The 24,417-nt window shown below is 45.0% G+C and overlaps 4 protein-coding genes and 1 long non-coding RNA gene across 6 annotated transcripts; 2 read left to right on the forward strand and 3 right to left on the reverse strand.

Moving 5' to 3' along the window:
* The first annotated feature begins 536 nt into the window (after positions 1 to 536).
* Positions 537 to 1,704, forward strand: LOC124684933. The gene is made up of 3 exons (XR_006997233.1): positions 537 to 637; positions 850 to 939; positions 1,655 to 1,704. It is a non-coding gene; the product is annotated as an uncharacterized LOC124684933 (long non-coding RNA).
* A 7,503-nt stretch (positions 1,705 to 9,207) lies between these two features.
* Positions 9,208 to 11,640, reverse strand: LOC124684932 (protein CWC15 homolog). 2 transcript variants are annotated; one of them, XM_047219191.1, is made up of 7 exons: positions 11,491 to 11,640; positions 10,801 to 10,907; positions 10,633 to 10,674; positions 10,438 to 10,522; positions 9,809 to 9,896; positions 9,604 to 9,710; positions 9,208 to 9,495 (listed from the first exon to the last, which is right to left on the reverse strand). In XM_047219191.1, exons 1-7 carry the CDS (start codon positions 11,619 to 11,621, stop codon positions 9,372 to 9,374), a joined length of 684 nt encoding a protein of 227 aa, XP_047075147.1. In that variant the 5' UTR covers positions 11,622 to 11,640; the 3' UTR covers positions 9,208 to 9,371. The 2 variants fall into 2 exon arrangements, with proteins under 2 accessions (XP_047075147.1, XP_047075145.1); XM_047219189.1 differs by having other exon boundaries at positions 9,809 to 9,899.
* A 1,441-nt stretch (positions 11,641 to 13,081) lies between these two features.
* Positions 13,082 to 14,920, reverse strand: LOC124684930 (uncharacterized membrane protein YjcL-like). The gene is made up of 4 exons (XM_047219187.1): positions 14,655 to 14,920; positions 14,360 to 14,589; positions 14,098 to 14,208; positions 13,082 to 13,977 (listed from the first exon to the last, which is right to left on the reverse strand). Exons 1-4 carry the CDS (start codon positions 14,918 to 14,920, stop codon positions 13,256 to 13,258), a joined length of 1,329 nt encoding a protein of 442 aa, XP_047075143.1. The 3' UTR covers positions 13,082 to 13,255.
* A 1,152-nt stretch (positions 14,921 to 16,072) lies between these two features.
* Positions 16,073 to 18,993, reverse strand: LOC124704176 (deubiquitinase DESI2-like). Its single transcript, XM_047236414.1, has 4 exons — positions 18,787 to 18,993; positions 17,772 to 18,033; positions 17,440 to 17,507; positions 16,073 to 16,928 (listed from the first exon to the last, which is right to left on the reverse strand). Exons 1-4 carry the CDS (start codon positions 18,991 to 18,993, stop codon positions 16,590 to 16,592), a joined length of 876 nt encoding a protein of 291 aa, XP_047092370.1. The 3' UTR covers positions 16,073 to 16,589.
* Positions 18,994 to 21,648: 2,655 nt separating this feature from the next.
* On the forward strand, positions 21,649 to 24,146 carry LOC124684931. The gene is made up of 2 exons (XM_047219188.1): positions 21,649 to 21,818; positions 22,967 to 24,146. Exon 2 carries the CDS (start codon positions 23,224 to 23,226, stop codon positions 23,923 to 23,925), a length of 702 nt encoding a protein of 233 aa, XP_047075144.1. The 5' UTR covers positions 21,649 to 21,818; positions 22,967 to 23,223; the 3' UTR covers positions 23,926 to 24,146.
* Positions 24,147 to 24,417: the final 271 nt, after the last annotated feature.

Below are 24,417 nucleotides of genomic sequence, written 5' to 3' on the forward strand. Positions count from 1 at the left end.
AGATCCGCCTCTTTCCATTAAATAAGAAGAGAGTTTTGGTAAAAAAAAAACTAAATAAAAAGGTCTAGTAAGGTGTTTACTCTCCCAATATTACTCCAACAGAGTATCAAAATTTATGTCCTCGTATACTATATCGTACTCCAACAGAAACGTGGAACGATTCTCCCGTACAGGTCTTGTGCGTTGGGCATCTTAGATCATCACTTCAGATCGAGTACTCGCATGTGTTGTCGATTTACTGGACATTCCTGACTGAGAATGTTGGTTCGCCGCTTCAGTAGTCAGTAGTACTACAAGCACGCGCCTGACTGAGAATGTGTGTCGGCATTTTCTCTCCTTTGTTTCTTTCAATCTTGCGTACCATGTGGAACTGCCGGTCAGACTGAAAATTATATGCTTCGTAGTGCCATTAGTGATGAATCGCCTAGCTCATTTTATTAGGCTATATACATGTGTGTCTCTGTGCGCCTGTGTGGCTGTGTGCGCGCGCTTTTTGGGGTCTATTGCTACACTGCAACTTCTAATGATGCGATAATAAGAAAACTGGATATTGCAGGAGCAGGAGAAGCTCGCTATGGTTGTTTATCAACAGCCTACGGAAGAAGATGCTGACCAAGTCGAATTTTCTCCATTGATGGTAAGTGTCCGGTCGCTTTGGTTATCTTGTATATGTACATTAGTTAGAGATCTCAGACGACTCCATCCAGAATCGATCAGAGCATCACTTTCAACAATGTCTTCATACTGTCTCAGCAGATCTTCATTGTTTTCCTTTCACATCTCAATCGTAATTTACGTCAGGTACAAGCATATATGTATACAGCTGACTGTTCTCATGTCTTATGGCAGATGGTGAGGCCAGAGAGCGAGGAGACTGCCCAAGAAAGGCGTCCAGCCTTTCGTTACGATCAACGACCAGAGATAACTAAATTTTATACAGTAAGATGCAGTCCTGATTCCATTCTTGTATTTGTGTGTGTGATGCTGACATGCCTAATATCAGACAAACTAGAACAAAGAAATAGAGCTTCCAGCTCGTCATGCTTCCAGTTTCTTATAATTTCTGTTAGTAGGCATGTAAGTTGGGAGGTGGCGTTTTAGCTCATAGGAGCAAATGCTCCTATTATACAAAATAATTAAAAAACAATTTTAAAAATGTCAAAAATTTCTGACATAAATTTTTTGTTGTACATCGTGACATTCTATGTTAGTGCACAAGTTTTTATGGAGAAAAAACATTTTATGTGGCGTGTACAAAAAAGACAAAAAAAATGTCCTGTACGTAGTCGTGTTATAGCATCAAAATTTGTCTTTTTTACTGGAGCCACAAATTTTTATACATTTTTTTTGAAAACTTGTGTACGAACATAAAATGTGTAGATGTACATGAAAAAATTTAGTTAAATTTTTTTGACACTTCGAAATGTTGATTCACACAATGGGAGCAAATGCTCCTATGAGCCAAAGTGAATATCCCTGTAAGTTGTGTTTTTTTTTTCAATACAAAAGATACACATCTTCATGTCTGCTCAAGAAATAGAAAAGTAAACTCATAGTGCTTCAGAGATACAAAATTTTACAATTTCAGATTATACGCATATATAAACAGATGTTGATTTCGCTGATCCTCTTTGGTTGGCTGTTTATTATTCAGAGAAGAGCGAGACCAGCAGGTTCGAAGCCTGCCAAGAGCAAGATAGAGCAGAATCCAGCATTATTTGACAGAAGAAGCAGACCCTTTACTAAGGGTGACAAGCATAATGATATTGTGCCACCAACTCCGACGGTAAGTCCCTGCATGAAATAATTTAAAATAGTTTCAGTTTAGATATTTTTATTGTTATTCAAAGCTTGTTCTATGACACACTTTTTCTTCTGGATGGCTGAGCGGAAAAAAAGTCCTTACTGAAGAAATAGACTAAAAGCAAATTGTTCTGCTTTGATTGCGTGTGTTACAGAGGAAGAGAAGGAGGCCAGCTGTCTCCAAACCTGCCAAGAGGAAGAAAGATAAAAATGGTGACAACAACCTAGAGAGTGCAGAGGCAATAGACGGCGCCATTAGATTTCCAGATCAAGGCACGGTTGCTCACACTATCAAAAGCCTTGTGGAGAAGGCACGGTTGCCCACACTCCTTGACGACCTGTGCTTGAGGTACATCGAGCTCTGCGTCGCGCGGAAGGCGCTCCTCCATAGGCATCTTCCGAAGAATGTAGACCCCGCATTCGTCGTGGCGATGATCATGGAGACGGCCAAGATCGCAGAGGGCATCAAGGCCTCCTCCCTTTCTTCCCTGGAGGACCTCACGTTGTGGAAGAAGACCCTGACGTCATTTGAGTCCCTTGGAATGGATGTAGCATTTATGGGCAAGCGGGTAGACGACCTCCTGGACCTCCTCAACGCCCCAGATCACCCGTCGGAGGGGTACAAAGAGTTGGAGGAAGAGCGGGATCGTGCCATACAGGACATAAGAGCCCAAGAGTCAAGGATGTCAATCGTGAAGGACCGTATCGAGGAGATGGATGCACAATTGAAGGAAAAAAGAGGAGACCAGCGTGAATAAGAATCACCGAGCTGCGCAGAAGCTGGCGGCCGCGCCATGGTGATCGTTCTAGTTTGTCTAGCTGGGTGGTCCATTGCAACAGCAGCATCCATGAATTTCAGTGTGTTGTGACTTTGTGAGTGTTCTTAGTTTACTTCTGTACGCGCGCAGCTATATATTTTGATTTTACTGCTACCCTAGCTTTTCTCTGGTTCGGTTACTGCTACTACTGAACAACATGCGTGTAAAGGAAATAGATGATGATGTAGTTAAAACAAATAGCTAGCAGCGGATACAGTTGCAAGAAAAAAGATTGTAGATTATGTTAACCTGGTAGAATTTTGTGGCTCGGACCTGGGAAATCAGAAGATCGAGGCAGCAACAACGACCAAAACAAAAGAGAAGCAGCAGCAGTCTGCTGTAGTAGTGGAGATTGAGGTAGTCCTTCAGCGGGTGTTGATGTAGTAGTCGAGATTGAGGTAGAGCTTCTGCGGGTGCTGCTGTAATTATTGTACTAGCTAGTCGAGATTGAGATAGAGTTTGGCGTGGCGCTGTCAAATGAAGCCAATTGACAAGGTGCTCCGTTTTCCTCGTGCACCTGTCAGTCCTGCGATCGGAGTGGGAGCCTCAACCCCTTGGCTGCCTGCGCCACCGGTCCATATATAGCTGCGTACAGAATAATTCCCAACTATGCACTCCTAAGTGAGATTGTTCAAGCAGCCGCTGGCGACGCCTCTTGGGCATGCTCAGTGACGTCCAAAGCCGCAAAGCCTCATATGGTACGTTACACGCCTCAAGTGCCGCATCTGGCCGCGTACGACCAAACGCCGCCTTCCCATCTCGGTAGGTGCGATCGTCGTCACTGGAGGTCCCATTCTAGCCTTGCAAAGAGGCAAGGGCGATCCCGGCAGAGAACATGCTCATGCCCCACAACATATTCGACAAAATTAATGACTGATGCTATGCCGATTAACAAGGTATGCACGTGACCCATGGAAATTGCATGGGTGAACCTGGGAGCAAGCGCACCCTATATTAAAAAAAAAATTAGTAATTCAGAAAAAGGTCAAAAAAATTCAAATCTTTTTGGGAATCAAAGATGATCATGTATTGTACTCGTATACGAAAGATTCACCATGGAATAACTTCTCTTGTTTCCTGGGTGAAAAAAACAGACTTGGAGGTCCTATATTCAAGTACTATTCACGCTATATTCGTCATAGATTTGTTTTTTTCTTGCCTGAAGTCAATGTGAAATATTTCTTGGCCAAACAAATTTATACGAGTACAATACTTGATTATCTTTGATTCCCAAAAGGATTCGAATTTTTTTGACTTTATTTGAAATTACTATATTTTTTGGAGTATATAGGGTGCGCCTGCACCCGAGAACCAAAAGTCCGGGTCACGTGACCCATATGCTTCCTTATCGATTATCTTTTGTGATCGGCCTCTCATGTCAACCGGTTGGTAGTTCTACTACGCCAAGGACAACGACACATGCATGCCCACGATGATGGCGACTGAAAGGACAAGATATCGCCGGGGGATAGGCGTTTTAAATATTTTGATGGACTTGACATTGAAGAACGCGCAGGTGCCATTTACAACTTGTTTTCCCGTCTGTAAAATATGCTAACGTTTCGGCCAATATATTTTTACACGGAACAGCAGGGGTCTGCTTTATTTCATTGATGGATACTTGAAGTACAAAGACTCGTCATCTTATCCAACTAACAGAGAAGCCTGTACAACCGCTACCTCCTCACGAATAATCGAAGCTAAGATCGAAAGATGCAGGCTGCCCCGTCCCTTCAAAGACCCTCCTTCCAAGTGCCAGACAGTGTAACAACTAGAGATCGTGGCATGTCGCTGCTCTTTAGGGACAGAGGGGAAGATTTTTTCCCACCAAGCTCAAACTGATTCCATCCGAGCCCATCCGTCGCCGCTGCCATCCTCTTGAAGCCGCACTATTTGCTCCGTCTACCTCGCAGCCTCAACCTTACCGGCCAAGGGCCGAGGCCTCATCGTTCTAGCGCATCCTCGAAATTGTCCGCGGCGTCCGGGACATCCCATTCTACAAAGGACCGACATGGAACCTCGCTTTCCTGATTCTTTTCGTTCACAGATGCTAACGTGATGAGTCACATAATACATGCATAAGACACTGTGTTCCCTGACAGGAGCTGCTCGGAGACCTGTCAGCAGCGTGCACCGCCGCCAGGAACAGGACTACAGGAGTGCTGGTTAGAGGCCCTGACTTCTTCACTCGGCCGGTTTAGTTCGAGTGGGCCGTGAGCTGGAAGGACGTATCATGAACGACGTGGTGAGCTGTGTTCGATCACCGCAGCATACCATACCACCCTTGCGTTGAGCTAAAAAAACACCCTGGTGTCAGCAATGGCAGAACTGCAAGCATTCTTCAACAGCAGAAGGCTACGTTTCTTACATATAATGCTACACTTGCAAGGCTGTTACAGCTCCAAACAGCCTCACCATTGGTTTCCAGATTGCTGACGACAAAATGTCTATGCGCCAATCTTCAGTTGCTCGAGTTCACCTCACAGGAACAGTTCTCGTCCTCCCGTTCTGCAGTTCATCAGATGCAAACACAGGTCCTTGTAATCCATGTTGTAAACTGCATATGAGCTGAATAAAGTTCGGCGCCACCGGTGCATTGCCTTGTTCGAAAAAAATGGTTGCGATGGGCCGGTGGTACTCTCAATCGAGGTCAATCCCTCCAATCCATAAGTGTCGGGGATTTTGTACTAATTTAGTACAAAGTTTGTAATAAATCATCGACACTTATATTGGATCGGAGCAAGTAGGCACAAGGAACAAGATTCACACAGTGCCCAAATGGTAAGGGTCCTCTAGGATTTAATTTGCAAGAAGTTCAAGATATAATAGGCAGCCCAGGAAAGAACAGAATCTACTTCACCTGCTAACAGGCGACAATGTCTGAACATCAACTAACAAGAACAAAAGAATTCGCAGTTTGGAGTCTTCTTTATAGACCTCTGATCAACAAACATATAGCACGCACAGCAGAGCCAAGAAACCAAGTAAAGATGGAGTGGAGAGCCAAGAGTGTGGATCTGCAGAGCAGCACAACGACTCCAATGCCGTGCGAAACAGTGGCAAAGAGTAACCTGTCATTTTGCTCGCCTGGACAATCCAAATAAAAAACCAACCAACAAACCACGAGTCGAGCAAATCAAAAATTGAAAGAAAGGCGCGTTTATGAACAACAGCTCCAGTAGTAGTCAAGTAGATGGTGATAACAAAATGAACAAAGTGGATAACGAACTGTGTGAGAACAAGGAATGTTGAATCTCCGAGCAGCACAATAATACTGATGGCATGAGAAGTACAGGCAAGTTCTATAAAGATTTCTCAATAATAAGACACAGCAAGTTACATGCAGAGTTGACTAACCAATTAAACAAAGAGGAAAAAGAAGAAATGTTTCCCTAGCCCCTCCGGACCAGCCCCTGAAAAGGTGGCCAGCTAATAATGGAGAAACAGGATATCAATCTCCGAGCAGCACAACGACTCCATTGCCATGAAACAGAGGCAAAGGGTAACCTGCCATTTTGCTCGGCTAAACTCACTAATCAGTACTTCTACACTAATCACACATCAAACATTAAACAAACAGCAAAAACCACAAACCAAGAAAATACTTTAATAACAGGCTCACTATCCCATTAGAAGGGCAAGAAAACAAATGGAGTTAAGTTTGCACATAACAAAATTAATGGATTTGAGGTAGGAAACAGATAGTGAATATGATAACAAAGCTTGATTATCTGATCATGAAGCAACAAAATCAAAAAATAAGAAGCAAAGGCATCTTCTATAAAGATTTCTGAATAATAAGACACATCAAGTTGCATGCAGAGTTGACTAACCAATTAAACAAAGAGGAAAAAAGAAGAAATGTTCCCCTAGCCCCTCCTGACCAACCCCTGAAAAGGTGGCCAGCTAATAATGGAGGAACAGGGTATCAATCTCCGAGCAGCACAACGACTCCATTGCCATGAAACAGAGGCAAAGGGTAACCTGCCGCTTTGCTCGGCTAAACGATCACTACTTCTACACTTATCACAAGTCAAACCCACTAATCAAACAGAAAGAACCACAAACCAAGAATAAAACTTCGATCGCAGGCTCACTTAAAATCGTTTTTCCGATGAGATCGGCCAGCAAGTAAATAGAAGTTCAATTTCACATAGCCAAAAAAAAGAACAAATAAATATTGAGGCCAAACCAGAACATTTAAACTCAGTCCCAATCAGTGAAGATTACGAAAAATGCGAGAGCCAGCTGACCTATTCAACCAAGAAAAGTATGTCCACGTGGCCTCAATCACCAGCCCCAAGGAAATGCACACCAAACTGTATTTGGCATACAGAAATGTTGAATCTCCGAGCAGCACAACGATTACAATGCCATGAGAAGTAGAGGCAAAGGCTAACCTAGTAACCTGCCACTTTGCTTGGCTAAACTCTCACTACTTCTACACCAATCACACATCAGACATTAATCAAACAGCAAGCACCACAAACCAAGAAAAATCCTTTAATAACAGGCTCACTTTCCCATTAGAAGAGCCAGCAAACAAATAGAGTCAAGTTTGCACATAACAAAATAAATGGATTTGAGGTAGAAAATAGATAGTAAACATGATAACAAAGCTTGATTATCTGATTATCAAACAACAAAATCAAAAAATAAGAAGCAAAGGCATCATCTATAAAGATTTCTGGCTAATAAGATGCAGCAAGTTGCATGCAGAGTTGACTAAATAATTAAACAAGGAGGAAATCAAGAAATATTCCCTAGCCCCTCCGGACCAGCCCCTGAAAAAAAAGTGGCCAGATAATAATGGAGAAACAGGATATCAATCTCCGAGCAGCACAACGACTCCATTGCCATGAAACAGAGGCAAAGGGTAACCTGCCACTTTGCTCGGCTAAACGCACTAATCAGTACTTCTACACTAATCACACATCAAACATTAAACAAACAGCAAAAACCACAAACCAAGAAAATACTTTAATAACAGGCTCATTATCCCATTAGAAGGGCAAGAAAACAAATCGAGTTAAGTTTGCACATAACAAAATTAATGGATTTGAGGTAGAAAACAGATAGTGAATATGATAACAAAGCTTGATTATCTGATCATGAAGCAACAAAATCAAAAAATATGAAGCAAAGGCATCTTTATAAAGATATCTGAATAATAAGACACAGCAGGTGCATGCAGAGTTGACTAACCAATTAAACAAGGAGGAAATCAAGAAATGTTCCCTAGCCCCTCCGGACCAGCCACTGAAAATAAGTGGCCGGATAATAATGGAGAAACAGGATATCAATCTCCGAGCAGCACAACGACTCCATTGCCATGAAACAGAGGCAAAGGGTAACCTGCCACTTTGCTCGGCTAAACTCTCACTACTTCTACAGTAATCACACATCAGATATTAATAAAACAGCAAAAACCGCAAACCAAGAAAAATATTTTAATAACAGGCTTACTTTCCCACTAGAAGGGCCAGCAAATTAATGGAGTTAAGTTTTGATGTAACAAAATAAATGGATTTAAGGTAGAAAATACATGGTTAATATGATAACAAAGCCTGATTATCTGATCATCAAACAACAAAATCATAAAATTAAGAAGCAAATGCATCTTCTATAAAGATCTTAGCAGGTGCAAGCAGAGTTGACTAACCAATTAAACAAGGAGGAAAACAAGAAATGTTCCCTAGCCCCTCCGGACTAGCCCCTGAAAAGTGGCCAGCTAATAGTGGAGAAACAGGATATCAATCTCCGAGCAGCACAACGACTTCATTGCCATGATACAGAGGCAAAGGGTAACCTGCCACTTTGCTCGGTTAAATGATCACTACTTCTACACTAATCACAAAAATCAGACGCTAATCAAACAGAAAGAACCACAAACCAAGAACACAACTTCGATTGCAGGCTCACTTAAAACCGTTTTTACGATGAGATCAGCCAGCAAGTAAATAGAGGTTAAATTTCACATAGCAAAAAAAACAATAAATAAATATTGAGGCCAAACCAGAATAGACCCAAAAAAAGGAGGAAAACAATCCACTTCATCTGATAACAAGCAACATTATCTGAACATCAAACGACCAAATCAAGAGGGCAAGCAGCTGGAAGGCATCTTTTTACCCAGATCGCTAAAAAATACAGCATGTGCAAGCTGAATTGACAGATCAATCAAACAAGATTAACAAAAATGCCCCTCCCGACCAGCCGGCACAAAAGTGGCCAAACAGCCTGAGAACTATAGGAGGATAACCAGCCACTTTGTTCTGCTGAACACTTCCATTAACTATCCTTCTAGCCTAATCAGAAAGCAATCAAAAGCAAAGTACTCACAAATAGGAAGGAATTTTGGTTAACAGTTAAGTTAAAACTATTCTCTCAAGAGAAGGCCAAGAAGTAAATTGGTGTTTCAAGTGCTCAATGAATTCAGCTAAAATGAAGACATGTTCCAACATGCTTCTGTATAGTCACACAAACTGAGTACACCACACACTAATTTTCCAGTGTGACTAGAGAACATCTGATTGAATTCAAATAGTAAACAATAACATTGACAGAAGTGACAACACATCATCAATTATACACAAGCAGTGGGTTCTTCACTCAGGGTTAATATCACCATTCAGATAAGGTAAATGTTACATTTATGTCATACATATCATTCAGAATACAGAAACATCACAAGCTCTTTCCCGGAGGCCATGACATACACCTCCAGGCAACACAAAGTATGCAGCAACATCATTTCATGTACCTATGCAGAAACTTGCGGTGGAAATCACTTCTGATGGTATCATTGATGAACCGTTTTGGTGTCTTGGTCTCTCCACGAGCCTGGTTCTTGAATACAACATCATCATCCCACCTGTGAAGGACACATATAAAGAACAGGATTATGGTCACCATAAAGCAAGGCAACATTCTTAGAAAAAAAGCAATAATGCGACACAAAAAAGAACAATATTGTTTTAACCTTCTCTTCACATTGAAGGAGCCAGCATTATTCATGTTGATCAGCGGGTTTCCTCGCATCAGCTCAGCCTCCTTCAGCTTGGCCTCTTCTTCTGCTTGCTGGCGGTCCTGCAGAAAACACAGGGGCATAGAACTTAACATTAACCATTTAAACCTAAAGAAAAAAGCGTACCTCAAAATGATTATAGAGAGAAGAAAACACAAACCTTCCTAAGCTTATCCTCAGCTCTTTCTTTTTTGATCCTTTCGAGCTCTGCCATTAGAGCCTCAGTGTCATCATCGTCATCATCATCACTACTGCATAAAAGTTGCAATTTGATGAGTAAGAGCTAGAATAAACTGAAATGATCAGTTTAAGTACCAAAAAAGGGCCCAAATAAGCAGCCGTGTCCCAAAATAACTCAAGACCCTCAACAAAATGTTGAAACAGTTTGTGCCCCATTCTTTTTGCCATTTTACAATTTGCTGTAAACACGTCCCGACTAGAATGAACTAAGCATGGTCAGGAGTGTATGAAAACGAATCACCCAAATACGAAAATTTATGGTAGATATTACGTATAACACGGAAAGAACCATTTCACCTCCAATCCATTTATTAATGCAGTTAGAAGATTTACTCCCCTCCGTCCCAAAATAAGTGACTCAACTTTGTCCGATACAAATGTATATAGACGCATTTTAGTTATAGATCCATCCGTATCTAGAAAAGGTTGAGACATTTATTTTGGGACGGAGGGAGTCCCAGTTAATCCCGTCCATGCAACAACAAGAAGAGTCTCATCCGCATTTGTACTAGTATGATTTATTAAATACCGAGCAAGATATAAACAGACCTTTCATCATCACTTCTGGGCTCCACGTCAGAGTCATCTGCATCAATTTCCCGTGGAACTATCTTATCTTCGTCCCGTTTTGAACCTGCGATTGTCACAAGAACAGAGTAAGTAACTCAGTAACTGACCATGCTTCCTTGAACACAAACAAACACTAATAAACAGTTTTTTTTCTACAGCATTTGTTTCACCCACCTTCTAAGAGCAGGCCTGAACTTTTTCGCCGGTCCCTCTCGTCTGCAAGGAGAAAGAGGTTGAACTTATCGCTTACAATTCGCAGATGTGGTAAAGAGCAAAAGACAAACATCGCAGATGAGAATTTATTGCAAGCACGAAAGTGCAATATAGACGGAGAGTTATTACCAACATAGGACTTATCCTTGGACGAGAAGTGCTTGCGCTCGCGCTCCTCAAGTTCATCCCTGAGATTCCTCTTCTGCACCTCCTCTTGAGTTTGCTGCCCCTCTTTCCTGCACATAAGAGGGCGAAGGTCAGTACGTACCGAGAGAAAGATATCTGAGGAAGTCACTGGAACTGCCGGCCAACATCATTCGGGGTTTGTCTAGGTCAATAAACAAACAATCGCGTGAATTAGTTAGTTGTATGTGCTTTAAGTTGATTCTGGCCAAATAGTAAACCCCAGATGAGGAACATATGTACTCCTCCTCTAAAGAGGAGACGACATGGTTCCTGCTCTACATGGCTAGCGTGGCTCTGTACAGATGATGAGAGTATTATAACATGTTGGATACAGCGAGGATCCATGCCTGGCGAGTAGGCGGTGTGCCAGCCCCCGCGCGCCTGCCTGCGACGAGGTGAGAGCGCTGGTGGTGGGCGTCTGTCCAAGCAATTTCTACCGCGTAGAGCTGGCGAGCATGTCCAGCCACCACGATCTGAAACCGGTGGTAACGCGGTTCCCCACGGGGAGGACGAAACCCTAGCCCTATCCCTTTCCCACCCCGGAACTCAATCAATCAATCAACTAAACGACGTGCGCGCGCGCGAGATCCCTGAACAATCAACTCAAATCGATCGACCGATGGCTGGTGTTACCTGGGCTTGAGGGAGGTGTGTGCGGCGAGGTCGCGGGAGGAGTACTTCCCGGAGGGCCCGAAGATGCGCGTCCCGCCCTGCTCGTTCCCGCCCTTGGCCGGCGCCCACGTCGGCCGCGCCGCCGTCGTCATCTCCCCTTCCGATCTCTACGCCGCGCGCGGGGAATCGAAACCCTAGCCGACCTGCTCGCGCTCCGCTTCTCTCCTTGGGATTTGGGGGCGACAGAGGAGGAGACGAGCACCGAGAGAATTTGCAGAGAGGACCCTGGAGAAGGGTTTAATTTTGTTTCCTGTCTGACGTCTGGATGCTGGGCCGCCATAAGCTCCGATCCTCTACTAACGGGCTAGCCCAGTGTGTTTTTTTTTCTTTGACAATAGGGCTAGCCCACTGTTGATTATTTGCTTCGTATTATTTCCTTTTGATGATTTTTTGTTTTCGAATTTTTAGTATTTGAACTTCTCTTTTCCCCCTTTCCATGGCTTCACGTAGAGGGCCGGTGGAGCCTAAGATGGCGCCGATCCAGGTCGAGCTTCCGCCAAAAGCCTTCCATGACGACCGGCACCAGCAGTTGACTCCTGCTAGGGTACTGTTCAGGATTGTTGCGCTAGGAGCAACAAGCAAACACTAAATAGAGAGTTGAGGTTGATCGATATATGTAAAGGAAACGCTAAGCACATCGGTAGTGCATGCAAAACACTTGGATATTTTGTGTAGTCCACTACATGAGGCGTTTTATTACTCACATTTTCATAAGATTGCATCGTTAAGATAATGATCTCAAGAAGTACATAGTTTGAACGTACGTGGCGAGGCTCTCATTTCTCTCCTCTCGTTCTCTCTCCCCTATACCCTCTGTTGTGGGAGTCTCCCGTTTCCCCACGGCTCCTCCCCCTCTCGTCTCTGGCGGCCTCACCGGCCGGAGAGAGGTGGGGGGAGGAGCCCGGCTCCTCCTTGTTCATAGTAGAAGTAGGTTAGCTCTAGATGTTTTTACCCATGTGCAGTATGGCGTTTTGCCGAAGGAGATCAAGGCGTTGAAGCTCTCAGGCGGCTTCTGATGGCTGGCGGCGGGGGTTCTCATGCTCGTCGAGCTCCTGAGGTTGGAGCCGAGGATGAACGACGAGAATCTCGTTGTCTACCCTCTCTCACAGTGATTCTTGGCCGAGAAGGCGGCCCTTCTTCAACCTCCATTGTGGAGGCCATTTCTTCGATCCATTGCCGGAGCTTAACGTCTCTAGAAAGCCAAGCGGTTTGTCCCCGGATTTCTAGAGGTGGCCGGTGGATGGATATCATCGTCGAAGGAGAGTTCTTGACCAACCAGCTCTCGGATTTCGGCGTCCACACCTGGAGATCGCCGATGACTTGTGGCAGAGGCCCCACTGTCCTTGATTGCTTATTTGCTCTTTTCGTTAGGGTGCTTTTTGTAAATACAGAGGCCTTGTCTTCAAATAGAAGGTTCTTTAGGGCGAGCCATGTGAAGGGTCTCTTTGTAATTTGTATCTGCCACGTGTAGTTTGAAAGAAGCTCCATCGAGATCTCTTTGATCCCTTTAACTGTTAAAAAAAGTACTAGTACATAGTTCATGTTAAAAAAAAGGAATCCAGCAAAGTGGTGCCCGTTCCCTCATTATATAGTTTTCAAAAAAGGATGAAGAAAAGGCTATAATTGCAATTTCACCATGGTAAACACTGTTCTAGGTCAATTAATCAGGCAGATGACAAGTGCAACAGGTTTGGCTCGCCATTAAAAAACAGAGCCACTAACTAGACTAAAATCCTGAAATTCTCCGGAGCACGAACATGCCGAACCCAATGCCAAGGAAGGTGGCCGTAGAGATCCCAAATATCCCAACAAGTATCCCCGGCACGATGAGCGAGCTCCACCCTTTCGCCGTCGCCATGGCGGCCGCGGTGGTCGGCCCGCCGACGTTTGCATTGGACGCGACGAGCAACGACTTCCTCTCCAGCCCGACGGCCTTCCCCACCCCGAGCACCACGGCGAGGTGCACGGCCACCTGCACCGCGGCGAACGCGAACACGGCGGGCGCCTTGGTCACGGCGTCCACCACGCTGCCGTTGGCGCCGACCACCGTGAAGAACACCTGCATCAGGATCAGCGCCATGGTCTCGCCGCTCGGCGCCAGCGCGCCCAGCACGCCCGGGAACGCCGTCGCCAGGAGCACCACCAGCGCCGTCACGCACGGCAGCGTGCCGCCCTGTGCGACGCCGAGCAAGGCGGCGATGGACGTGCCGGCCTTGCAGATCGCGAACGACAGCGCCAGCGCCGCGCCGCCGTGCAGCACGGACATCCCGCCCCGGGGATCGCCGCCGTCGTCCTGAGACGAGGTTTTGGGCTCTGGCGGTATCTTGGACGCCAGGGAGAAGAGGACCGTGAAGTAGAGCGCGGAGATCAGGTTGTCCGCGGCCACGCCGGCGGCGACGACCGACGGCGACGTGCCCAGAGCCTCCGAGATCGCCACGAAGTTCACCGCTGCAGCCATGAATCATTCACAAGCTCGGATTAGATCACACCATGAGCGCGCGTTCATCGATCACCGGCCGTACCATTCAGGAATGATTCAGCTACTAGCTGGTTAGTTAGTTAATTTACCTCCACCGATGTAGCTCCCCATGAGAGCAGCTGCGATCTTCCAGCTATCTTGGCCGAGCGATCTCATCGGGAACAGCAAATAGGCCACCGTCGTGCCAATCACAGTCGCAACTACAGTATGTCGAATTAAACCAACTATTAGACTTGAATGAACTAATCACGAATTAATCACACTAGAATCTGAGTGCGAGTGACCACGAATTTCGTTGACTGTTTGTGTCAGCCAAAAGATAAGACGAAAATTAAGGATCTTGGCTGTTACCCGATCCGATGAGGAAGGCCTTGAGGAGGTCGCCGGTGGTGCGGACGACGCGGCGGAGGTCGGCGCCGAGGAGCAGGAGCGGGACGGCGACCGGGAGGAGGTACTCCATGACGACGCCGTGCGCCGGCGCGCCGGGGGTCACCAGCCCCGCCGACGACGCCGCAAGCCCCGCCAGGATGCTCACCAGCGCCCCGCTCAGCGCCGCGCCCCATGCAGTCCTCTCCTCCGCCCTGGTGAACTAATCAAACCCATCAATCGCTGAGCTGAGCTGAGGTCTCGGTTCGCGGTTGGTTACCAGGTGCCGAACGCGGCGGCGGAGAGGAGGAAGGCCCAGTTGCCCCACTGGTCGCCGGCGGCGATGATGGAGGCGGCGGCCGGCGGGCGGACAAGGCGCAGCCGATGCGAGCACTCGCTGTTGTTGTTGTCATCCGAGAGGCCACGGAGGAGTGGCCGCCGTGGCAACAGAGGCGCTAGCGGCCGGAGGATGGCACGGCGGCGGAGGACGCGATGGCACGGCGGCGAGGGCGAGGAGGATGGGAGCAGGGAGACGGGCGGCGCCATGCCGGGCGTGGCAAATCCTGTTCTGTTGGGGCGCGGCAACTGACGCCGCTGGGCCAAGTGTTCCGTGAAGAGAGAAACGAGCGGCCAAAGTGAGACTTGAAGCTGATTGTGACCGGATCTGGCCATTTCTGCTTCTTTGCTTCTACCTCCATTTCAAATTGTAAGACGTTTTGGAAGGCTAGTCATGTTACATGTTACACTTAGGAGCTACAAACACATAGAGACCTGTCAGTTTTTCACAATTTTTGTTTTGTTTTGAGAAAGTAACATGCATTTTATCATGTTACCAGCCAGCTTGCTTGGGCAAAATCTGTTTTTCTTTGGGAAGAAACCCTCAGTTATAGTGTTACCAAAAACAACCTCACCGCAGTACCTAGCTAGTGTCCTAGTACATGTATGTTGATGGTCCTGAGAGTATTTGATGTGACATGAAACAGCAACCTTATTTGTAATCCAATTATCCAAGATACAGCCGGCCGTAGTGTCCTTGTATACTCTGGCCAGCGCCTCTTCCTGGCCTTTTCCTTGTCTCCAAATGATGTACAAACTGCCGTTCTATCCTTAAACCGGATGCCGTCCATCAGACTCAGGCTCAGCTATCTTTGATTCATTCAATGGAAATGATTAGCAGAAAAGTGCCATTTTTCAAGAAAAGAAGAATGCAGTGCTTTTTTATCAATCATCGCATGAGACATCCATTTACAAATTAATCAAGAAAAAGTTGACTGAATCGCCTTCCAAGGTGTGCAGGAGCACAGGTGTTGAACCATGAGCAGCCAAGGCCAACCACTAGACCGCAACAACTACATCAGACGGGCTAATGCAAATGATTAGCAACAAGCATGGGACAGATGCTAGGAGGAAACTTCTGATGGCCCCCTAATAACAAGCATATAATCACAGATGCTTCTTCTCAGACAGATAAACACTCTGGATCTGGGAACATCACAGGTTGGCAACCATTCTTTGCTATGCGGAATTGCAGATACATGTACCTGACATCACAGGTGTCTAAAATGACAAATCATTTGGTCTAACGGGCGCGCACAACGTCTGTTCAAGAGTCAAAGATTTGCAGATAACGCAGAGACAAACAGCCCAAATCATGTCTCTGAGACAAAACAGAATCAACAGAAGCTTCTCAAACCAGCAGACACTACAGTACAGGGTTGTATTAGAATGGACACCATTCAGGTACAATGTTGTTATCCATTCATATGACAAAGGAGCAAGAGTTTAGCTGGCATGTCTTGTGTCAAGATAAAACTAACTTCTTGATGCCTTATAAATAGAAGACCACACAGGGAGTAAACATCAAGCATAAGTGCAAGCAAGCAAGCAACCAAGGAGCTCGCCGATATCTCCTTCAAAGACATGGCCGAGAGAGTTAGTGCAGGTGATCTCATCAGAGTCTACAAGGGTGAGAAGCGAAGCGGAGTTCGACAGATGCCACGTCGTGGGCAGATAAAGCTGAGGATAGCGCACATCGTGGCGCACTCGGTTGCTTCAGCACTCCTCAGGACTACGTCGCAGCTTGTGGTTCTTGATCGGAAGTGAATGTCAGTTACACTGTGATGTTAGGATATGTTGCTGTAACCGACCCGCTGTGTAATTCTTCTTATCAGTTTGGAAATGTTGCTCCTCTTTCTGCGCATCATTGGTGTGGACTTCAAGGTTGATCGTGTGGCTCGTCCTCACTTTTTGCAGCTTGCTCTTGTGTTGCGTCCTTTTGGTCCTCGTTCTGATCACTGCGAGGCTGTTTGCCATCTGATTCACTCTCGTCATCAGATGTTTTGTCGTCTGAGCTTGACGATGGATCGTTCATAAGACTCCTCGATGGCTTTATGCTGATGCCAATAATGCTTCTGATCCATGTTCCATCAAAAATAGAACTGCTTGTTGAGCCGCCCGTATCCTCCACATCTGATGGTGTACTTGACGGTGCACCAGTCAGGTATGTGGATGCAGTTTTGCATGCAGTAAAAATCTCCTTTTTTGCTTGTTTGAGCTGATTGAAAATTAGAAAGATGGGCATGTGATTAATGTATGTGCATGAATAGGTAAAACGATAACACTCCAAATTTTATTCAACCAAGCACACATAGAAGATAATGCTATTGCTGTTTTTGCACACACGCCGCTAGGCCTGCAGCTTTCTTCAGAAATATCTTTCTGAACTAGTGTCAGAGAACAATATTTTCCAAAAAATCTCTTAAGAATTTCTACAGCTAGCATGAATATCTATTTGACGATTCTAATCCATGGTTCCACAATCTTTCTGGTTTTGCCAATCAAATGACCATCTTTAGTGATTTATCCAAAAAGACTGCTTAACAGGCTTACACAATTTATTTACTTGCTACTGAGTTGTCCAACCGCGAGGTTCTGAAAATTTTAGCTGATATATAAGACCTACGAGGAGAAACCGAGAAACATGACAAATTCTAGCGATAGTGGAAGTAGTTAGGAAATCCTGTAAGGCACATCAAACTAGCAAAAATCCCAGAAGGTATACATACCTTTTCTGCTGTAAGTTCAGCAGCCTCTAGAGCTGCATCTCCAGCATTAGCGAATCGATTGATCCAACCTGAATATGTAGATAGAGGGAACTTAGTTACACTATATGAATTAACTTGCTAAAAAGCTAAAAATGATCTGGATCGCAAGCACAGGTGCAGTAAGATAATCGCTTAGATAATGTTTAAATTAAGGATATCACAACATTAGGATTCTTTGACTAAAGATTTCGTTTCAGTTCTTCTAAAAAGACATTTAGCTTTCAACAACCACCATCAAAAAGACCAAGTACGGAATTTATTCTGAGGAGAAATCATCAAACAATTCAAAGAACCTGGAAGCTTTGGCACGTCAAGCTTATCGCAGAACTCGTTGCAGAAGTGGTTGCAGTTTCTTGAGAGGATCTCATACGAGCTTCCAGGCCATTCCAAACTAAGTTCCCTCGCTATGTGATTTACTTTCAACATTGAGCAGCTCGTCTTCCCCAGCACGATGGACTCACGGAATGTGTACATGGGGTTCTTGCATGGAGGGCAGCTAAAAACCCCGCTGCCATGTTCGCAGTAACCAAATGACCATTCCTCATCTCCATACACCTGTCAGTGACACACGGAGTAAGTCAGGAACTAGGCACTCATATAAGGAAAGAGCCTCAAGTGCCCACGACCTAGGCTTGATTAAGCCACTAACCAACATTTGATTTCACGTTTTATCGCCCATAAGTTCATACAATACCATGTAGATTTGTCAAAATTTGGATTTATGTCTAGATACATACAAATTTTGACAAATCAGACAACCTTCATGGGACGGAGGGAGTAGTATAATTAATTTGGTGTTCTCAATCAGAAGAATTTATAAGGTGGCAGTAAGCAGATCAAAATTCTAGATATGACAGGAAAATGCATAATTCATTTTTTTTTGGGTGCATGTTCACCATCTCCTTGCATTGCATTGCATTCCTTATCAGACTCTCACACTTCTTCCACCATAGCCTGACATTCAATTGACTGAATAGACAACCTCAGAGTTTCCATTGAGCAATTCAGTTACAGATTACATATCTTTTTTATGAGGCAAAATTATCACTTACAGATAAAAACAGAATCAAAGCTTTCTACACACTCGCAATTCCATAATAAAGAATCACCCAAGTTCTCACCATGATGTGCACTACCCACAAAACCTATACAGAGTGAGTTCAGTACCCAAAATAACCGATGTTTTTTTTTCTCTCTCTACAAGGCGAATCAATTCGCCTGAAGATCCAATCTCGTTGGCATCGCAGACAACCCGGAGGATAAAATACACGAAAAACGAAGATGCGGCGGCGGGGAATGGGTCCTGACCTGGATGGCGGTGTGGAAGATGCCGCCGAGGCCGATGGCGTCCTTGAAGATGCGGTTGAAGTGGAGGACGGTGGCGCCGCCGCCGCTGGCGGCCCCGTCCGGTCCGACGCATGCGACGTCGTAGACGTGCGCCACCACCTCCTGCTGGTGCCCCATCTCCGGCTCCTTGCCGGAGACGGCCGCGGATCGCTGCAACTGCAAGCTCATGCTGGCAGGTGGGGTCTACCTGTCGGTCACTGGCTGGGTCTGGGTCTCTACACTTTGGGGTGTGTACCTTTTCCTTCTTCACCCTCTTCTCCTTTTTATTTCTTCTCAAGTTTAAAGCAATTTCGCCCCGTGTAAATCTAGCTGCAGTTACTTATACTTATGGCAAGGTATTTAGTATCGATCCACCAGAACAAACATATATAGTTGGGAGTTTAAAGCAATTTCTTTATTTTGAAATGCATGTTACATACAGTTTGAAATTTCAAAAAAATTGAAACGAAAAATTCGCACATACATCTCCACGTGCTACGTGTTCACAACGTCGTTTTGCGAAAAATCGACTTGGTGTGTGGCTTGTGTAAAAAAACAAAATTCAATGCTAAAAATAAACCTTTTCAGAAGATAAACTTCCGTTGCACACTATAATTTCAGACTCCCAAGAAAATATTGTCCTTTCCTTCTTCTTCTACCTCTTTCTTTTAAAAAAAATTCTCAGTAGTTTTATCCCATGAAATTTATCATCAGTTATCTCTCTTGAAAAAATGTATCAATGGCTACATATAACACTTTACAGCTCCAACAGGTTATGCGTAAATCGATAGTAAGGTTTTCCACATTTCTTTTGATATTACCATTGCGGAGGTTTGTGGCAGGTGATGATCAACCTACCACACCAATTTATTTTCTTAACACATTTGTTTCAAATATTTGTGTAATAGGTAAAAAATTATCTAGATGCATAGATGCACAAGTTGCCAATTATTTTAGCGCATATAAAACGAATGATTTGCGCATGAAATTTAGGAGAAAATCGACAAGGACGATGAGAAATGAATGAATCATGAACAAATCTTTCATGAAACTCCCTCATGTCTTTGAAACAAGTACCGCGTGGTCCAATGAAGAGTGGTAGCGACTAAGTATAAAATTTAGATGAGAAAACTAGGCAACTTCTGTAAAGTTTGGTTTTCCAATATTGGGTTTTTAATAGAGGATCCGTGGATCCACATTCATTGGATCCTAACCTTAGTGTTGCTATTTATGCATGGGTCTATTTGTTTATGGCGTGTGATTAGAGAACAACATGATCAACATGAGTTTTGTTCTATTCGGAAGGGTATGTAAGATCTTGATCCAACAACTCATCGTCACGTGTCACCTCGACTCCGACTCCACTTGTCAATCCGACGGGTAAAAACACATATTCAGTGAGATGGATATCGTTGAAGAGCAAGTCACCTCTGACCCCACCGAAAAAAGATGGCGAGGAGTGACCCGAATTCTACTCGTGGAAGCACTGATTGGGAGAAGGAGCACACATACCCCTTCCATTCCTATGAATAAGACCTAGATGATTTGAAGATTTGTCTTTGATCAAGAATTAGTCTGAATATATAAAGATTATTAGTATATAATTATCATCATTAGAAAATGTGTCTTAATAAAAATTTAATGATACTAATTATATACTATATAATCAATTTGTTGTTACTCAATTATTTCGCTTAAAGTTGGTCTTAAAATATGTTTGATAAGGGAGCGACCCACTGGATCCTCCTTGGTTGTTGCCCGATCTTTCACAGTGAGAACACAGGGTAGTTAATCCTCCCAACAACGCGATGAACGCAGCCTGAAGAAGAGGGAACGAATCCAGCAAGCAACGGACCGATGAATCGATAAGCCTCAAACCTGAGCTAGACAATCCTTGATGAACACAAGAACCTTCGCAGCGGATAATATAGATAAACGGCAGCACCGTACCCCCGGAGGGATGATACACGTGAACACACGCAACTAGGTAAGACCTAAACTTGAGACTAAACTTGAACTATCTTAACCCTAATCGTGCCATCTCCTTATATGAGAGGGAGAGGTGGCCGGCCGGCCCCATTATTGGGCCTAACCTAGTTCGACTTGGACAGACCCAAGTCAAACAGACTCTATTAAAATTCTAGATGGCCCACAGCATGACCTGACTATATTATTATATCCTAATAACAAGATTATAATAAACTATTGGTACAACCTTAGACCCAAATATCATATCAATGGCTGTCCTAAGTACCAAACCCGGATATCCATATCAATGTTTGTCTGCCTCATTCACAGAAACAGGGGTAGTATTTTCACGCAATGGGCACAAATATGTGTGAACTCGTTGGGAGAGGAGAAGTATGCTGGCGACAAATGAGAGACCAACATGTCTAAAATTCATTTATAGAGCGAAGGCCATGAGATAACTTTCTTTTGCGAAACATGGTACAAACACAGACGGTAACAAAAATGCGCATACAGTCATACACTCACCCTACGAACGCGCACACACACCGTACCATATATTTTTGAAAGGTCGAGTTCAAAAAATTAATCCAACAGATCTTGAAATTGACGGAGTCGTCACATTTGTCTCGGTATCAACGAAACAACGCCTTCCACTACATTCCGCCTTTATAGTGTGAAATCTGAGGGTTGAGCCACAGCCATGAAACGACGCATTGTGTTGCTGGGCGATGTACGCATAGGTATGCACGTTATTATTTGTATCCAGGAATGGAAAAAGGGTACGTGTGGAGAGTGGGAGAAAAGTGACGTGTACTAGTAGGTCGGGTTTGGAGTATTGGACACTGCAAGTGCAACCCTCACGCGCCAGTCACGTGCCCCCACCCCCACACGAAATTTCCCAATTCGGCGTCCCATCTCCTGCACCTACGCCGCCAGATCCTCCTCGAATTCCCCGAAATCCGATCGCCCCTCGCCGGAATCGCGCGCCTCCGCGACCCCGCTCTCCGCCGTCGGTCGCCCTCGCGGGCCGGCGACATCGGAAGGTAATTTGCTTCGCGTTACCTAGGGCTGGGGGTACAAATCGGTCGGAAATTTCGGTGCCGCCTACGCGAGCAGCGGGTGAATTCGTCGCGTGTGCGCGGGATTTTGTCGGAGATTTGGGACGGCTGCCCGAGATCCCTCGATCTCCTCGTCGGATTCGTCGTGTGGTGGGAAGGCCTTTGCGCGGTCTGGGCGCTGATGCGCGTATCTGCGTGGCCGGTTTGGTGAGATTTAGGTAGATGCGTGATCTTGCGGCGTTCGGATTTCCTTTTTCTGCCGTGAATTTGCATCGTAGCGCCAACTGGATTAATATGATGTTGTTAAGGAATGATGATGATGTGGGTGTGAGTGCATGGTATGCAATTGATCGACATGAGTAATGGCATACCGGTATGCTAATATGTGAAGCTTTATTTTTATTTGGGATGCCAGACTCACTACATAAACATTCGTGGCATCGACGGCTATACTAGATAAATCAAAACCTTCCAGGTCGCACTTTTGTAATGCATCTAGAACAGGCCAATGGTTTAATTTGTAGGGGAAATCCCGCAGTTATCACCATAGCCATGAGCCGTTTCAGAATTTATGCAAGTGGCGTGCCGCATATGCAGCGTCTTCGTAGTACATGTTAGTCCAATTTTCTGCGGTCGTTAGTTGTTGTTCTTTTTGTGGGAGAAGCACGCAGCCACTTGCCTCGCTTCTTTTCCACTATGGAAATTTTGTAGTCTATCTTTTGGTGTAGCGAATGCTGAATTTGGCTGTTCACTGCACGCAAAGGCCACTTACTCTATTCAGTGGTGTTCACTTAATCAATTTGCCACTAAGTTAGTTTGGTCATTTACTAATGGATCTGATTATCTTCTTAACTGCGTGGCATGCTTTCGAGGAATGAAACCAAACTGCAAAGCATAATTCTGTCCCGTCTGCTATTGAACTAAATGATGCTAGAGTATTATTTTTGAATCTGAATTTTGTCCTGCAATTTATTAACATCCATGTTTGACCTTACATTTTGGTTGATTGCGCTATATATATTCCTTTGATTACCGAGATGTCACTTACACGATCTCTTGCTTTCATGGTGCATCTGCCTTGTGTGCGTTAAATCATAGTTTCTCACCTGAAGTTTCTTGTTTCCTTGATGCAGGAGAAGATCCTTATGAGCTGGTTTGCTGTGAACTCATACCAGTGTTGGCACTGTGAGAATGGGTCAAAAGGTGGCAGAAAGTTTGTGACGAGATTAACTATAGACGATTGAGTCCTGATCCCTGAGTGGATTTAGATACTCTGTCGTGACAGCTAAAGAACTCTTCAGTTTAAAGAAGTTGCAAGCTGTACAAGGCATACACTCTTTAGGTCGTAGTTTTGATCAATTTGGATCAGCGAAAAGGGATCACAGTCGTGATGGACAGTGCTGGAGGCAACCAAGTAGGCCAAATGTCGAAGAAAGCAAGGAAGAAACTTGCCAAAGAGGAATCAGCTCGGCAGATGTTGGTTGACAAGAAGAGGCGCCGGCTAGAGAAAGCGCTTGCAAACTCGGCTGCGATTATCTCGGAACTGGAAAAGAAGAGGCAGCAGAAACAAGAGGAGCAGAAGCGGCTGGATGCCGAGGGTGCCGCGATAGCCGAGGCGGTTGCTCTTCATGTCCTCATGGGCGAAGACTGTGATGAGCCCCACCAGATGATGTGTAACAATCACAGAAGTAGTCGCGAGGGACATCAAGACCAGTTTGTGGATCTTGAACTAACTCAAGGTACACAAGGAGCAGGAAACACTTATCCATCTGGAAATGGGTCACTGCTGACAAGTGCCACTCATCCTCATGTTCCTCAGTGGAGGTTGACTGATTGCGGCATGGCTGGGCCATTCTCGTTCTCGTCTTGGGAACGGTTGGGAGATTTTGAAGCCTTGTACTGTGAAGGGACATCCCGTCAGAGAGATTCGGATACTTACCACCATGGCCTTGTAGCAACCAGAGCTGTATCGCCGTTCGAACATCGTTCATCGGAGGATTGGTCTCCTATCCAGGAAACAGCAGCTTCTTCCATTAACATAATGCTCAGCGGTGCGGACAACAGTCTCAACATTTACAGAAGAGAGTTCTGAATATACTGGTTACATACATGCTACCAGAGGTGCACTTTTTTTTTTTCTCTTCCTGGTACTTAGCTGCCTTTAAAACCTGAAAATAGGTATAGGATACATGAGTCGTTTTACCGTCTTGTCGGATGTGCGCTTGGCATCAGTTGCAGTGGTACTGTAATGAAATTGTTATTCGATTTCCTTTTTGCTAGAGGCTGGCGTGTGCCGCATTTTGCTTTTCTCCAGTTTGTTTTCACCAGAGATATTTGATTATACCTAGTGCAGGTCACAGTTGGGTTTGGCTGGTCGCCACTTCCAGCGGGCGATATATGGTACTCCAATATTATTGTCTTTGCAATGTCAGACTTGAATGTTTTGAGTGTGTGATGGGCACTGGTGCTAGTTGCTCTTTCTGCTTTTCTTATGGTTGGGGTCTCCCCAAACTTGCACCACCGTTATCTTGAGCATGCATGAAAAGTGCCTGTCGAGCGTGCGTACGTGGAATCAAGCTGGAGA

The sequence above is a fragment of the Lolium rigidum genome, chromosome 1 (assembly GCF_022539505.1).
Source record: "Lolium rigidum isolate FL_2022 chromosome 1, APGP_CSIRO_Lrig_0.1, whole genome shotgun sequence".
Lineage (NCBI taxonomy): Eukaryota > Viridiplantae > Streptophyta > Magnoliopsida > Poales > Poaceae > Lolium > Lolium rigidum.